This window comes from Equus przewalskii, chromosome 15, assembly GCF_037783145.1.
Source record: "Equus przewalskii isolate Varuska chromosome 15, EquPr2, whole genome shotgun sequence".
Taxonomy (NCBI): domain Eukaryota; kingdom Metazoa; phylum Chordata; class Mammalia; order Perissodactyla; family Equidae; genus Equus; species Equus przewalskii.
This window is the reverse complement of record NC_091845.1, coordinates 8,168,514-8,186,072: the sequence shown is the minus strand read 5'-3', so window position 1 is coordinate 8,186,072 and position 17,559 is coordinate 8,168,514. Positions and strand designations below refer to the sequence as shown.

The 17,559-nt window shown below is 45.6% G+C and overlaps 1 protein-coding gene across 2 annotated transcripts in view; it reads left to right on the top strand.

The window, feature by feature from the left end:
- IRAK2 (interleukin 1 receptor associated kinase 2) overlaps positions 1 to 14,684 on the top strand; it is a 73,537-nt gene extending 58,853 nt beyond the window's left edge. For both annotated transcript variants that reach the window (XM_070576533.1, XM_070576532.1), the window contains 4 exons: positions 1,514 to 1,576; positions 8,849 to 9,049; positions 12,250 to 12,541; positions 13,509 to 14,684. In XM_070576533.1, coding sequence (XP_070432634.1) covers positions 1,514 to 1,576; positions 8,849 to 9,049; positions 12,250 to 12,541; positions 13,509 to 13,621 — 669 coding nt within the window. In that variant the 3' untranslated portion in view covers positions 13,622 to 14,684. The remainder of the gene's footprint in view (positions 1 to 1,513; positions 1,577 to 8,848; positions 9,050 to 12,249; positions 12,542 to 13,508) is intronic.
- Positions 14,685 to 17,559: the final 2,875 nt, after the last annotated feature.

Below are 17,559 nucleotides of genomic sequence, written 5' to 3'. Positions count from 1 at the left end.
CATCAGTGTCCCATGGAACCCAGCCTGGGAAATGCTGGCTGGGAAAGGTGACAGTCTGTGGTTGACTTCTGCCAAGACCAAACAACTGCATCTTGGACCTTGCCCTCTCTCTTCCACTCCAGCCTCAAACTCTGCCCTTCCTCTTTGAGCACAGTCTCCTGTCTGTCCACCTCTCCCAGTGGTGCCCTCGCCCTGGGCTATCTTCTGCCCTCAGCCCAACCTCCACATGCCGGATTCTGCTGCCCCCGTCTCCCAGCCCATCGGCTCCTCCGGTTTCCTTGCCCTGCCGTCAGCCCCACTGTGAGTGGCTCAGTGAAGCTCAGCAGGGCTAGCCCAGGCTTTGCTCCTTTAAGAACCAGTGGGACTGAGCCCTGAGGCTGCCAGGCACCGTAGTGTAGAGCTTAAGAGCATGGGTCTGAGTCCTGGCTCAGTTACTTTCAGCTCTGTGACCTCGGGTGCATCACCTGTAACTCTGGGCCTCAGTTTTGTCCTCCCTAAAATGGAGGTAATGCTACATACATGGAGACTAATAAGATACTTTATGTATTATTGTGGTTATTGTTACTATTTCTGTCTTCACACCCTCACTCCTCATTACTATTTACTCTTGACTTTTTAACTCAGCTCTTGATGTGACAGTTGACTTTCTCATTTATTCACTCGTTCATTCATTTGCTGAGTGCCCACTGGCTCCCTTCTCTCTTTTTCTCAGCCCTGCCACTGACTGACAGCAGGTTTTGAACCTCAGTTCCTGTTGTGGGAAACACTATGTTTCTCAGTGTTTTTTGGTGAGCACTACATGACCTCTGTTAAAGGCCCACCACAGAGCCTGCCATGTGGAAGGGGCAGAGGAAATGTTTGTTTATTCATTTCCCCTCATTCTTCCCTCCCTTCCTGGCAACCACCCATTGGGAGTCCCCTTTCAATTGGCTGCCATCTCCTTGCTGTGGGGTGCCCTCCGCTGCCCCCTCCTGGCCTCTGTCAGTCCGTTACTGACCCTGCAGGCCCTTCCTCTTGGGGTGGAGGATCTCTTGGCGGTAAATGTGACCCTGTTCTGACTTGCTTCCAGAGAGGTTGTGGGAGAGAGGTTTGACACTAAGGGTGGGGCACTCTCGTACATTCAACACCACCAGATCACCATTTGCCAGATAAAGATACAGGCGCAGGTTTTGGTGACTTGCCCAAAGATCACCTGTGCATGTAATGAACAGAGTCGGAATTTGAACCCAGGCCTGGCTGGTAACTGACAGTAATACATGCACATTTGGCTTCCATCCTCCCTGCCTGCCATCAGTTAATTCGACCAGCAGTGGGGTGGCATGTTTAATTGGAGCAGGCATTTAGTGATATTCCCATGTTCCAGATTTCAGGCAAGTGTCTGTGCTGGCAAATGGCGGAGCTGGGCCTGGAGCTCAGCCTCTGTTACTGAGAAGCAGCTTCTCTCTTGGCCAGAGTTCCCTGCCTGACCTTGTGCATGCGTGTCTGAGCCGTGCTAACTGCGTGTTCTCTGCAGGTGTTAGCTGAGGTCCTCACTGGCATCCCTGCGATGGATAACGGCCGCAGCCCGGTGTACCTGGTAAGGGGCCATCACTCCACTCACACCCGCGGCGGGGCAGGGAGGGCAGGGACCTCCACTGGACCCTTCTTATGATGCTGGTGAGCCCTCAGTCTAGGGTTTCATTTACATCTGTGCAAAGTAGCTTTCGCCTCCCCTCCTCCCCAGCCAGCCAACACTAACTTTTTCATGATAATAGAATTTAGAATGTTTAGGGGAAACCCATTTCTTCTCTCTCTATATCTTCATGTCTTCAAATTAACTTCAAAAGTGAATTTCAGCCCTTTTAAGCAGGTTTCTGTAATAAAAACAATCATGTCCATTTTGTAGGTTCAAAGAAGTATCATTCGTATATATACGTATTTATAGTGTCATTTCAAAAATGTGACAGCACAGCCCGACTCTGTGTTCAGCACTTTACGTATATTATCTTTCTAAATCATCTCCAAATCTCTCAGATTGATGGGGTCGTTATGTTCATCTACGGGTGAGGAAAGCAGGCTCTGAGGTTTCTGAGAGATCTCAGCTTTACTATCAGAGCTAGAGATCCTGAGTCAGGCCTTCTGACCTGCACATCCTGAGTTCTTAACCCCAACACTCTCCTGACCGTTAATTCTCGTGACGGTCCAAACATATGGATTCAGGGTTCTTATGATCCCCAGTTTACAGATAGAAAACTAAGGCAAAGTAAGAGCCTTGTCTCCTGCCCCCCAGTGAGATCAGAGTGGACCTGGGATTTGAACCTGTGTCTTCTGCAGAGTTCCAAATCCTGTGCAACCTCTAGTCCTCTTCATCAGTTTGCGGGGGACACGTTTTCTGACTTGATGTTGGGGCCATGGGAGTAGCTGGCTTTTTTGTGACAGGGCCCCAAAAGCATCTCCCGGGCCCTGGGGCTGGGGCTGAAGACCTCCCCTGTACGCAGAAAGTCACGACTTGGCCTTTTGCCGAACTCCCCGAACTCTCCCCTCCTGAGCACCGGGCCCCAGATACGGCACAGAGATCGGTTTGGGCAGCTCGGATGTGGTTTGGTGCAGTTTGGGGCAGTTTCTCATATTCTGACAGTTTTCTCAAGATACAGTCCCGAACAATGCTCTTGGGCTCCCTGGGTAAATGCCACAGGAGAATGAGCCTTTTGAGATACTTATGTGAAGTTTTCTAGAAGGTTTTTTTTGTTAATGATTTCTAAAAATGTGGAAGATATAATTTTTTTAAAATCTGGTTTTTTTCCCTTCTTCTAGACCCAAATATGATCTCCCATCTTCTTCTGTTTAAATTAAAATTGTGCATGTAATTAAGATTCAAGTCCGAGATGGAAGCTGCTGATACCTAGTGTGGTCCAGGATGGGAGGAAGCAGCCCTTTCATCCAGGCTTGGGGGAGTGTTTGTGGCCGCAGTGTTTCTGGAGGTCATTGGTGGTTTCCACCAAAACTGAAAATGTGTGTACCCTCTGATGCAGCAATTTCATGTGCGTGCTAGGGAAGCAACGCACAAGAGTGAGGAAAGAGAGATGGGCAAGGATGTTCGTTGTACTATTATTCATGATAGTGAAGTACTCAAACAAGTGAGATATCTATCAGTTGGGAGATGGTTAAAAAAATATGATATAGGGGGCTGGCCCCGTGGCCGAGTGGTTAAGTTCGCATGCTCCGCTGCAGGCAGCCCAGTGTTTCATCGGTTCGAATCCTGGGCGCGGACATGGCACTGCTCGTCAGACCACGCTGAGGCAGCGTCCCACATGCCACAACTAGAGGAACCCACAACGAAGAATACACAACTATGTACCGGGGGGCTTTGGGGAGAAAAAGGAAAAAATAAAATCTTTGAAAAAAAAAAAAATATGATATAGGGTCTGGCCCCATGGCCCAGTGGTTAAGTTCAAGCGTTCCGCTTCAGTGGCCTGGGGTTTCACTGGTTCGGATCCTGGGCACAGACGTGGCACCACTCATCAGGCCATGCTGAGGTGGTATCCCACATGCCACAACCAGAGGCACTCACAACTAGCATATACAGCTATATACCTGGGGGCTTTGGGGAGAAGAAGAAGAAGAAAAAAAAGAAGATTGGCAACAGATGTTAGCTCAGGTGCCAATCTTTAAAAAACAAAAACAAAAACAATATAATCATATACACCCTGGAATACCATGAAGTTATTTATAAATAACTATGAATATGTTTATAAGTATTTACAAATAATGATAATATGATAAATTTTGACATACATATATATCTGTGAAATAATCACCAAATCAGGATAATGAGCATGCCTACTGCCCCAGAAGTTTCTCCCTTAGAATCCTGCCCTCCCTCCCAACCCCCACCCCTGCCACCCCCGTAGCCATTGATCTGCTTTCCATCACGGTCTAAAAGTTTCTCTTTTCTGGAGCTTCATGTAAACGAAGTCAGAGAGAGTGTGCTCTTGTACTGCCTGGCCTTTTCCACTCAGCATGGCTGCTCTGAGATACATCCATGCTCTGCGTGTGTCAGTGCTTCATTTCTTTTGCCGCTGAATGGCGTTCCATTGCATGGATATGCCACCGTTTGTCCGTTCACCTGCTGATGGACATTTGGGATGTTTCCAGTTTTGGCCATTACAAACAGCTACTAGGCACCTTTACTAGTGTGGGGGTCTCGATGTGGACGTAGGCATCTGTTTCTCCTGAGCTGTCACTCACACTTTTGAGGAGTACAATATGGTATGGGTTTTGACAAATATAGACAGTCATGTAACCACCACCGCAATCAAGATATGGAGTATTTCCATTGTTCCAGAAAATTCCCTCGGGCCCCTTTATAGTCAACCTCCTCACTCCACTTCCAGCCCCTGGCAACTGCTGAGCCAGTTCCTGTCCGTGTGGTTCTGTCTTTTTTGGGGTGTCATATAAACGGAATCATAGAGTGTGTACTTGTTTCGGGCTTCTGTCACTCAGCAAGAGGCTTTTGAGGTTCATCCGTGTTGTTTCAGTGGCAGTGGGTCATTCCTTTTGTTTCTCTTCCACGGTACGGAAACAAAGAGAAACAATGTCACCATTTGCTTATCCCTACACCAGTTGTGGGACGTTTAGGTTGTTTCCAGGTTTTGGCAATTCTGAATAAAGCTGACATAAACGTTCTTATAAAAAAAAATGAGAAAGACATATATATTCTGAGAGGGAAATATCTCCAAGTGAGAAAAGCAAGTTCCGGACCGTGTACAGTATAATCCCATCTTAGGTGATAAATAGATGAATGAATGAAAACACTGTGTCTTAGATTTTGCTATTTGTAAATTGAGGGTATAATAGTACCTGCCTGGTAGGGTTTAGTGAGGGTTAATAAGACGTGAAGTTCCCGAAACAGTGACGAGAACATAATAAGCACGGTATGTGGTAGCTGTTATTATTATTATTTCTATTGTTTTAATAGCTCTTTAGGAGATTGCTTGCTATTACTATATTTGTTTTATATGTAGCTGTAGACTTTTGTAGCAGAAAGGCTAGAATAATCTAATCCAAATTATTAGGAGGGGTTACCTTTGGAGAGTGGAAATGTCTCTTGTCCTAAAACTTTGACCACTTCTATTTTAATTTTTAACAAAAACTTTTTGTAATAATAATTTCTGTTAATTAGCATTTTAAATTCAAGTAACCCGCGTGCTTGCTTAGAAAATCCAGCAGCCCCAGGCAGCGGCTCCCTGCCCGTCTCCTCCCCGTCCGCGTCCTGCGCCCAGGGATGGCCACTTCTCAAAAACCCTTTTCACTGTGGACAGTTTCAAACGTACACATGAGGAAAGAGAAGAATATAAGGAATCTCCACTGATCCAGCCTGTCAGTTATCAACATCGTGCTTTTCTTATTTCTTTTGCACCCCAAAACCCTTTTTTTGTGTGTGGATTCTAAAGGGCAACCCAGGGGCCGGCCCCGTGGCCAAGTGGTTCAGTTCTCATGCTCTGCTTTGGCGGTCTGGGGTTTCGCCAGTTCGGATCCTGTGCGTGGACATGGCACTGCTCTCAGGCCACGTTGAGGTGGCATCCCACATGCCACAACTAGAAGGACCCACCACTAAAATACACAGCTATGTACTGGGGGGATTTGGGGAGAAAAAAGCAATTAAAAAAAAAAAAGATTGGTAACAGTTGTTAGCTCAGGTGCCAATCTTCAAAAAAATAAAAATAGAGTGCAACCTAGATATTGTATTATTTTGTCCATAAAATATAGTTTTCTTAATTTGTTAGTCTCATTTAGTACCCATTCCATATTTAGCTTTCCCAAATTGTCTCGAAAGTTGCTTTTGATAGTTGTTTTGTTTGAAACTGATCTACACAGGGTGCGGGTGTTGCCTCTGGTTTTGTTTCTTGACTCTCTCACCCCTCCCTGCGCCCCTCCCCCATTTTCCTTTCTGCATTTTTGCATCAAGTGGGTCATTTGTCCTGTGAACTCTCTCAGGGTCCAGATTCTGCTGACTGCGTCTTGTGGGTCCCTTGCTTCTCCTTCCCTCGGGTTTCCTGCGCACGGGTAGATAGCTCTTGAGACTTGCCTAGATTCATGGTCAGGGCTGTTCCTACACGTGCTGGGTGTCCCCTCACGCCGCCGCGTGAGGCACAGAGCAGAGCGTCCTACTTTCAGTGCGAAGGTTCATCATGGGTTCAGGTGCAGTTGCTGATTCGCGCCGTTACCAAGTTTCCCGCCCCCCTGCCGCCGAGTGTTGTCAGCATCTCTCGATGACGACTGCTGGATGAGACCCACGGCTTCACTGAGGGTGGTCAGATGGGGGGCCCCTGCGTCTGTCCTTTTCTCAGGGCAATTGCTTTGAGCAGTTTCAGATTCTGTTTCACGTGGAGTAAACTCCATATCTGTAAATAATATGCTTCGACTGTTATTTATTGATTTATCAACTTTAAACACCATTACACTTTTTAAAAAAGATAAACATTTAAAAGGAAGAGCTCCCATGAGAGAATTGTGCACAAGGGTATTGAAAAATGCACTCCTTGCCAACTAGAGGTTTTTAGTCCCCAGGGACTGACTTCCTGATGGTGTCAGGCATTTAGCCATTATTGGATCCTCAGGCAACCCATTTTCTGGATAAGAAAACTGAGGTCAATGGGGACTGTTTTGTTTTTGGAGCAAATATCACAACCCATGTCTGATAATCTTTTTTTCTGAATTATAAATATATTTATATGAAAAGCTGTATAAAGCAATAAAAAGTTAATTTTATATTTAGTGAATCACTTCTATTAAAAATAATAAAATTACGTAAAAAAGAAAAGATGAAACTTAGCCAAAATAAGTTAGTCTGTACAATTTATGAAAATGTTTATGAGGCACTTACTATGTGCCTCTGTTCTTGGTGCTGGGGATACAAAGGTGAGCAAGATAAAGTTTCTACCCTCATGGGCTTTCATTCTAGTGGGAGAAAACAAATGACAGTCAAGTAAATGAAAATATGTTCTATTCCAGGCTGGTGGTATGTGCTCTGAAGAAATGTGAAGTAAGGTTAGGGGATAGGGTGAAAGAGTTGGGGGAGGGCAATTTTAGTTCAGGGAAGGCTTCTTGGAGAAGGTGATATCTGAGCAGAGATCCGAATGAAGTGAGGGACCAGGCCATGATAAAACTTGAGGGAAATGCATTCTAGGCAGAGGGAACAACAAGTGCAAAGGCCCTGAGGCAGGATGAGCTTAGGGGTTTTCCACGAATAGAAAGAAGCCAGTGTGGCTGAGTACAGTGAGCTGGAGGCAGAGAGGGAGGAGAGGGGATGGGATAGGTTGGCAGGTGCCAAGGTGTCACAAAATCTGGGATTTCTGAAGGACAGTTAACAGATGGGAACTATTATAAGAGTTAAGGAACTCTTGACATTAAAAACAAACACGTACAAAAACCTTTTAACTTTTATTTTTCTAATTATAAATGCAAAACAAGCTTGTAGAACACTTGGTAAATATAAAATACAAATCATTCTTGGAGATAACCACTGTAAATATTTGGCCACCTGCCCTCTGGGTCTTTATTTTATGTATGTGCATATATACACATAGTTTATACTATTTATGTATTTATATTTAAGTATATATTATGTTTTTATTATTTATGGCATGGATTTTCATCAATTTTTGCATTTTATGTGGTATGAAATATTATATAATATTTATATATAATGCACATAGCATATAGTATATAACATAAAGTGCATTGAAATATTTGTATGTAAATATTTTATACAGTATATATTTTATATACATGCATAACTATATAAAATACTATATATTCTATGAAACATAATTACAAATATGTACATATATATGTTTAAAGTATACTATATATGTATATCAATATGTGTATATATATACATAGGATATACATGGAAAACGTAAATATATTATTTACACGAATAAATATAACAGATGTAAAAACATAAATATAAATGTTTCATGTTAATGTAATATATAATATATACTAAATCAATATTATACATAATTATATTGCATATTAATTTTCTTATAATGTTTAATCAATATAAGTATTTAATATATTTGTAGCATGTTTATATAGTTATATGTAATATAAATATATAATATATAATAGATATTTATATATCTATAATAATTAATATATAGATATTTATATAGAATATTTATTATTTATATGTCATATCTTCTGTTATATATGCATAGTTCAGATTCCTGCTTTCTATGTAGTATAAAATGTTATAAAACATATAATATGTAAATAGAAAATTTATAAAAGATATATATAATATTATTTGTATAGTAGATCTCCTGTTACATATACATGGGTCAGAATCCTCCATCCTAGAATGTTTATTTTGTATCACAAGAGATTGTCCCTGTAATTGTTAGTAAGGTTAAATTATTAATGTAAATGAAGCACTCGCATGCAGTAAGCACTGTATAAATGATGGCTATTACTGCCAGTTATGAGCACTAATAGACTGTGAATATTCTGTGTCGAGTGTCACACCTCCCGCCTTAGATGCATTATGTCATTTAGTCTTTGTGTTAGTCCTATTATCCCCGTTTCCCGATGAAGCAGCCAAGGACGAAGGAGGAACGCTGCTGCCTTTGCGGTATGAGTGGACCGTGGAATGCCCTGTGCATATATGTGGGGAATCTAGCAGTTCTCCAGTTCTGGTCTGTTTGCCTTGTTTCTGGGATCCTTGCATTAATGTTTTTCAATCCTGTTGGTTTTCTGAGACGCTTTTGCAGCTCTGGCAGTCATGCAGGTGGGTGGGCTGCACGTGGTTGGGTCTCACACCCCTGCGGCCCACACGGGGGTATTTCCACTCTTCTTCCCACAGAAGGATTTACTCCTCAGTGAAATTCCCAGCAGCACCACCTCGCTGTGCTCCAGGAAGACGGACGTGGAGAAGGTGATGGCCAAGGAGCTCTGCCAAAAGTACCTGGAGAAGAGAGCGGGGAGGCTGCCGGAGGGCTGCGCCGAGGCCTTGGCCACCGCCGCCTGCCTCTGCCTGCGGAGGCGCAACGCCAGCCTGGCGGAGGTGAGCCTGGCGCACAGCCCTTTGCCCTGGGCCAGCGGGGCCTCAGTGCCCAGGCCATGGGTCTGCTTTACCAGAGGCTGGGTCACTGCTGGAGGCCGATCCCTTTCCCAGACATGATTTCATATCCCGAGCCCTGTTTGGTTGTAAGTAACAGAACCTACTGGAGCTCGCATCAGCAAGACAGGGAAGTACATGCATAAGGTGTCTCAGGAGCCTGAGGGCCGCGGGCTGCTGCCTCGAGCGCCCACGACCACGCCCTCGGGTGTTAACAGAGCTCTGGGTGCCTTCTCTGCGTCTGCTTTCTTCCTCCTCTGTCTCTGTAGGCCCCGTTTCTCTTTCCCTCCATCCTCTTGGTTAGGGGACATGGCCATAGTCAATTATATGTTAAAGTTCTACCCCCACTGAGAGACCCATTCCGGGTCTCAAGGCCAGCCTCTCACTGAGAGAATCTGATTGGCCTGATTACAGTCAGGTGGCCACCCGTTGGCCAATCAGATAAGGCGAGGGGGTGGGGTCCAGTATGTAAACCTCGTGGTCAGGGGTCCTGCCCCCGGCAGGTGGAAGGGCCGCGTCCCAAGGGTAGGCAGACAGCCAGAAGTCAGCCATCACAGGAGATGAAGTGTTTTCCTGTGGATGGGACATGGAGAGGTGGTTTCCATAGTAACAGGTGTAGGTCTGGGGACCGCTGCTAGGTCGTTCTCAGGACAAAATAGCTGCGTGAGAGGGCTCTTGGAGATCATTTAGCTGAGTGGTTTTCGAGTGGTGTCTGGCAGAGCCGGCTCCCGGAGAACACCTCAGGAGTTGTGTTGGCAGTGAGAGGGCTGTGGGGAGCCGCAGTCCCACCGTGACTCCAACCAGACACCCACTTTCACTTCTCATAATTATATTGGGTTCTCAGTATTTTATTTGAGGGAACGGTTTGGTAACTGAAAAAAATCTTCAAACATCACTGCTGTAGCCCAAGCCTCCCATTTTACGGACGGGAAAGTAAAGGCCCAGGGAGGAGAAGATGAGGCCACAGAGTGAGTTTCTGTCTGAGCTCTCTGGACTCCTGGTGCAGCCCCGTGTCGGCCGTCTTGCACGGTGATGTGGCAGGAGCTGGAGGCCGAGTCATTGTTCTAAGCCTGGGCTGCTCTCCAAGTGCCCGAGTGCCACGGCGTGTGGTCACGCATTCAGCGCCTGTGTGCTGGGCAGTGGGTGTATCGATGAACAAGACAGGCCCAGCTCCACTTTCCTGGAGCTCACAGATGTTGCATGGTGATCGTCTGTGTGGTGAGCATGGGGATAGCGTGTGACAGGGGCCCCACCCAGGAGGACTTTCCTGAGGAAGTGACGTGTAAGCAGATGGAGAACAATCTAAGCAGAAGGAACAGCTCATGCAAATGGCCCGAGTCGGGAGAGAGCCTGGCAGGGTCAAGGGCCTGGAGAAGGTCAGAGCGGCAAGAACACAAAGTGGGGGGGCAGAGCGGTGGTGATGAGGGAGGAGCCCAATAATGGAGGACTTCGCAGGCACAGTCCGGATTCTGAGGAAGTCACCAGGGGTGTTAAGCAGGGGCAGGACATAATCAGATTGATGTTCTAAGAAGATCTCTGTCTATCAACCACTTACTCTTTCATTCAGGCTTTCCTCCCTTCATTGATTTCATTCATTTGTTCAGTGTATCAGTTAAAGTACACGCAAAGAAGGTGCTGAAATGAGGAGATTCCAAAATACAGTGATTTAAGCGAGATAGAAGTTTATTCTCTTTAGCTTAACAGTTTGAATGTAGACAGTCCAGAGCTGATGTGGCAGTGCCACAGTCCTGGGCTCCTTCTGTACTCTTGTTCTGCTATCCTTACCTTGTGGCTTCCATTTCAGAGTCCAAGATGGCTGCTCTAGCTCAGGCCATCACATCTACATTCCAGCCACTGAAAGGGGGTTAAAAGGAAGAGGGGAACACACCTCCTTCCTTTTAAAAGTGTGACCTGGACATGCACACATCACTTTTTCTCAAACCCCATAGGCCAAAACCTAGTTACGTGGCCATACCTAGCTATAAGGGAATATAGTTTTGAGCTTGGCAAATATTTACTGGGCATATTCTATGAAGATTTATCTCAAGAAGTGATATTTGAACTCGGCCTTGAAAGATGAGGCTTTTGCTATATAGAATGAAGGGGCTAGGGCTCTTTAGGTATACAAAGAGGAATGAGAAATGGTCCTTGCTCCCAGTATTTCAGAACCAAGCTAGGAAGATGAGAGATCAACTGGGTAATGGACCTGAAGACAAGCAGGCCTGGGTTCAGTGGTCAGCTCTGCCGCTCACTGGCTGGGTGGCCTTCAGCAGGGAACTTAACCTCTCTGGTCTGTTCATTTTTTATCTATACTCATGGTGCAACACGTGTCAAGTGTACTTTGTAAATTGCAAGACACTGAGCAAATGAGATTTGTTATTGTTATTAAGGGAGTGTGTGTGTGTGTGTAAAGAAGAAACATCTCTTCCCCATCTCCGTCTAATTTTCCTGACCTCTCTAATCAGAAGAGCCTTCAAGGGCAATATCTATATTACTTAGGGCATTTCTAGTTGAAAGTGATAGAAACTCAACTCAAACTCTTCGACACAGACACACAGAAAGAAAGGGGGGGCACGGGAGAGAGAATACAAATGAGTGAATGAATGAGTGAACCACATGGGAGACAGGACAGGCATTGCTACGGCAGCTAGATCCAGGGTCTCAACCAGCAAAGGTTCAACTGTCTGTGTCTCTGTGTCTGAGGCCCTCTCTGTCTCTTGCCTCTGGTTTACTCTGCGTAGGGGCTTCATTTTCTCCTGCTGTAAGTGGGTTTTCTGTGTGTGGTGGGAGTCTGGCTCTGCCACTACAAAGGAAAGGGGAGTTTTTCCTCAATAAGCTTTAGGTGGAAAAATCCCAGAGAAGGATTCTGATTGGCTTGTTTGGGTCACGTGCCCAAATCTGGACCAATCATTAAGGTCAGAGGAATGGGATACTGTGATTGGTCCATCTCTGTCCTGCGCTCTCATCCATGGCTGGGGTGGATGGGAGCAAGTTCAGCTCTTCTCAAAGAAAGGATGCTGTTCTTCCAGACAAAGCAAAAAGCATTTGATTCTTCAGTGTGTCTCGCTCCTGAGACCTGGGAGACCTGTTAGATTTTTGATTTCAGAAAGGGTTCTTAGTGCGTGCTTGTCTCTCTCTTTCCTAAGGTGTGTGGCTCTGTGGCCGCCGTGGAAGAGAAGCTCAGAGGTCAGGACACATCTCTCCCTTGGAGTGGGCTTTCTGAGGGCACAGGCTCTTCCTCCAACACCCCAGAAGAAACGGATGACGTGGACAATTCCAGCTTCGATGGCTCCTGCTCCATGAGGACGGCACCCTCGGCTGGGGCTGCTGCCTTGCCTCCCCCGACAGAGGATGGAGAAGGCAGGCCTCCAGCTGGTGGGGAAATAGAGGCTGACTCCTCCTCTGAGGCCTGTGCCAGCGGGGAGCCCCCCAGGGATGGTGAGTGCGTGGAGATTTGACATCCACGCTCATTTATGTGTCCCTAACTCAGCCTATCATTTACTCCCTCCCCCTCCCTCGTTCACAAGTTCATTTGGTTATTCAGCCATTCACCTACTAGCTGACTGCACAAGCAGGCACTGGGGGAGTCATCCTTGATATCTCCCTCTCCCCAAGGCCCTCCTATGTCCATCTATCCCTGCTCCTATCCGGTGATCTCCTAAATACCTCTCAGCTCCATCTGCTTCTCTGCATTGCCCCCTCATCTAAGCAACTCTCCTCTCTTGCTGGATGTCTGCACAGCCTCCTGAGCCACCCCGGCCTCTCCCCAGTCCTATCTCTGGGGGCCAGCTGGAATGGCTTTTAAAATCAACTCATGTCACTCCATGTTTAAAACCCTTATACGGTTCCCCACTGCACTTAGAGACCAAGTCAGAACTCTCCCTCCGGATCATCAAGGCCCCGTGTGGACTGCCCCTGCTCTCCTCTCCATCCTCACTTCACAATGCCAGCCCATCCTTGCCAGCTGCTTCTGAAGATACCTTCTATCTCTGCCTCTTGGGTCCAAATATACCAGGCTTCCTTCTGAAATAAAACTTCTGAAGCCCTTTTCAGTGCAGTGTCCCTGTCCCCTAGTACATGTGGCTTAATGAATGTCCCAGGTTGCTCCCCGCCAATGGGGAGGAGACAGGGAGAGAGAGAGGGTATAGGCATTAACTCTAAACCCTCCTCGCCCCGTGGGGAGGAACATGGAAGCCCTCCACTCTGAAAGGTGGGCAGGTGGCTGGGCTTCCCTGCAAAGGCAGAAGCAGTGAAAATGCTCGTTCCACTTGGGCCTGACGCAGAGACCTAATTCAAGGGGATAACTCTGACCAAGTGTGACTTTCTAAGAATTAGAATAACAGTAACTATTTCCAAATGCCTTTTGTTCAAGTTGTGTTGTTTTTTACTTTCCATTGAACGTCAGCTACAGAGACTTCATGGAAAATTGAGATCAATGAGGCCAAAAGGAAACTGATGCAGAATATCCTGCTCTACAAAGAGAAGAAACTGGACAGCATTGAGCTTCTTGGCCTCTGATAACCAGAACACAGAACACTTGTCCTCAGTTGGAAGGACACCCGTCAAATCAAGAAAAAGATCTGAGGCGAATTAAAATCTCCTAGGAAACACAGAAACCAAACATCAGCTTTCCCAGGACGGAGAGAAGCTTCCATTTTACCAGTGTGAGGTAGGGGAGAAGGGACGTCAGCTGTCAGAGACACCAAAATCCAGGAAATCCTTATCCTTTCTGGGATTTGTCCGTCAGAGCTGGTCACCAGGAGACTGAAGCGGAAATTCGGGCCCAGGATGTGGGTGATTTTGTGGTTCCGGGGAGCGTGTGACAATAACCACCCCAGCAGATGTTGTTACCCAGCTCTCTCTGCTTGACAACTGACAGAGCATTCTGAACGCTCACAGCACTTTCTGAAGTTAAGATCTCTGGGTTATATTTGCCAACAACCACCTGCAAACTTCTGTGACCTGAAAGATTTTCAACTTGTGTCCCAATGCATTTCTTGACTCACCTCTCAAGCTCTCAGGTTTTACAAATGCCAGACACCTGGCAAGGGTCTCTGTAAGTTTTCTGTTCTCTCTACTGGAAATCTTGCAGCCCACCGATATTTATTTAATGCCCATTCTGTGCCTTTATCCTCCCATCCCACTGATGCTGATATGTTCAATGGGGGTTTTTGTTTTGAGAATGTGTGTTATTTATGGCTGGATGAAGAATCAGGAGAACGAGTTTCATGCCTGATTCTGCTGCTAATTAAGTCAATCATTTTATTTCTGGAACCTCAGTTTCTTCGTTAGTAACACCTGTTCATTCTCCCGCCCTGGGCAGTTGGGAAGAACAGGTAAGACATGGCTACAGAAGTACCTGGAAAATGCACTTGTCCTGTATTATAAAATAAATTAATAAATAAGCATATATTTCTGCCATGTACCTAATGTTTATGCAGTGGGTATATTTCTGAAAAGTCATGTTGCAAATCTTTTTATGAAACAAATGCTATTTTAAATTGTGTGTCCTATTTTAATCCTACGATAGTGATTTTGTCTTCTTTCTTTTTGTAAAATAAAAATATGTTGGTAAAACCAAGAGAGATCTTGTAATTAGTTTTGTGTCCGGATGAATTTGTTTGGAGAAGGTGCTCTGCATCCGTGAGAGGGGTATCGTGGGGTGCAGAGATTGGGCACTGGCTGTAAATGTTGGCTGTTAATAGCTGCAGGATCTTGGGCCAAGTTAGGGAGTTACTCTGAGCCTCTGTTTCTTCATCTACGCAATGGGGAGAATAAAAAGTACCTGTTTCATAGGTTGTTGTCTGGGCAAGGGGCAGATCCTGCCTGATGAAAGCATTCAACAGCCCTTCGGCAAGGTCAGCTTTGTACTGATGTGTAACAAAGCCTAATGGGCTCCAGCCCCAGTGGACAGTGCTCTGTACTGACACCCCTGTCTAAGCTCTGGTCACTGTGAGGATTCAACTAGAGTGTGTGTCATGTGTCCCAAACAGGACCTGGCACGTGGTAAGCACCTGACAATTATGAGCAGGGTGTTTCCAGGGCTGTTGGAGCAGTAGAAGGCTGATGCCAACTGGGTACTGGTTATCCAGACATGCTTGCATTTGCAGACGAGGGCTTCATATATTTCATAAGAGACCAATGAACCACTTGGAGAATCTGATGAAAGCTACGGGCCTTCTCTTCTCAGCAAGCTGTAAATATTCCATAGATATAAATTCCATATATGAATTCCAGGGGTTCATGGGCACGGCGATGTCTTCCCATGAATCTCTAGAGGTTGGCCTTTCTTTTTTTTTAAGTTAATAGATGCACATGACCCAAAAATCCAAACAGTACAAAAGATTACATGGTAGAAAGGAAGCCTTTCTCCCACTGGGATCCTAGTGTCTCCTTTCTTCTCCCCAGAAGCAACACTGTTACTAATTTGGGGTATCCTTCTAGAGATGATAAAAAATTTTTTATCTGGTTGCTCAACTTCGTTAGTCATTAGTGAAATGTCAGTCAAAGGCACAATGAGATACAACTTCATACCTCCTCGGATGGCTAAAATAAAAAGACATCAACAAGTGTTGGCAAGGATATGGAGACACTGGAAACTTCTCACATTGCTGGTGGGATTGTACGATGGTGAACCACTTTGGAAAACAGTCTGGCAGTTCCTCAAAAGGTTAAACATAGTTTCCGTATGACCCAGGAATTCCCACTCCTACATATCTGCCTAAGAGAAATGAAAACACATATCCATACAAAAACCTGTGTACCAGTGGTCATAGCAGCAATATTCGGAATAGCCAAAAAGTAGAAACAACCCAAGTGTCCATCAGTGGATGAATGGATAAATCCCTACAATGGAATATTATTTAGCCATAAAAAGAATGAAGTACTGACACATGCATGCTACAGCACTGATGAACTTTGAAAAGATTATACCAAGTAAAAGAAGCCAATCAAATATTGTATGATTCCATTTTTGTGAAATGTCCAGAACAGGGAAATCTATAGAGACAGAAACTATGAATGTGTGTGGGGGGATTGGGGGAAGAGGAAGAGTGGTAATGGTCACAAGATTTTGGGGTGATGAAAATGTTCTAAAATTAGATTAAGGTTTGGTGATGGTTACACAACTCTAACTATACTAAAAAATCATGGAATTATATACTAAAAAACCATTTTGAATACTAAAAACCCATTGAATTATATATGGGTGAATTTTATGATATGTAAATTATGTCTCAATAAACTTAGAAACAGAAATACGCAGTGGTAATTCTCAGGCACTAAAAAATTTTCTTTTATCTTGAGACCCCACTCCTCTCTCCTTTATTATTATTATTATTATTAATATTTGCTAGCTGCAGGGTATTTCATTCACGCTGTTCTGGATCCTGTGTTTTTTCATGTCTGTCTTGGCCTTTCTTCCTCAACAGTACTTTTTACCTGGTATTCTATTGTATGGATGTTCCCTAATTTATACAACTAGCTTCGCTTGCTGGGTACTGAGGGTGTTTTCATTCTCGGTCCTACAAACAGTGCTGCCTTTCAAGGAGGTTGTACCAGTTTACATGTCCATCAGTGATGTATGGGAGTGCATTTCATCACATCCTCAGCTAGAGAGATTATCATGCTTTTTGATCACTGCCAATCTAACAGGTGAAAACTTAATTTTATTTCTATTTTTTAAATGAGGTGGAGCCATCTTTTCATACGTTAAAGAGCCTTTCATAATTTCTGTGCATTGGTTCATTTCCTTTGCCTATTTTAATACTGAATTATCTTACTGAGAGAGTTTTTACATAGTAAGGACATCAGCCCTCTGTCATGTGTTGCAAATACTTTTCTAAGTTTGTACCTTGTCTTTTGACTTTGATATATTTGCTGGGCGGATATTTTACATTTTTGTGTAGTCTCCTTTTTTTTTCGGGGCTTCTAACTTCTAATTCCAATTCTGCCACTTTCCGGATGTGTCACTTGGCCTCTCGGAGCCACAGTTTCCTGCCCCGTAAATGGGGTGATTAGGTTGGCGTGGGTGCGATGAGATTATCCGGAGCTGAAAGCGTCCAGCGAAGGAGGGCAGCGCTGAGCGGCAGGGAGCGGCCCTCGGGGCCCCGGGTCAGCCAGCGGGCCTGCACCCGCACAACCCGCGGCTCGAGGAACTGCGGCTCTGCCTCGGCTTCGCGCTCTTCGGGCCCATGTGAGACGCCCCGCCCAGCTTCCGACCAATGGACGAGCTTCGTAAGGCGTAGGGTCCCGCCTCCAAGCCTCCTGGCCAATAGGCGAGCTCCGTCTTGCTCGGGGTCCCGCCCCTGGCCGATTTGAGCAATGGGCGCCCTCCGTTCGGCGTAGGGCCCGCCCCTGCCGCACGCTGGGCTGCGGGCCGCAGGGCTGGTTCCGGGAGGCGGGCGCGGCGGAGGCCAGTGTGGTCGGAGTTCGGGCGGAGGCCGGGCCAGGGCTGA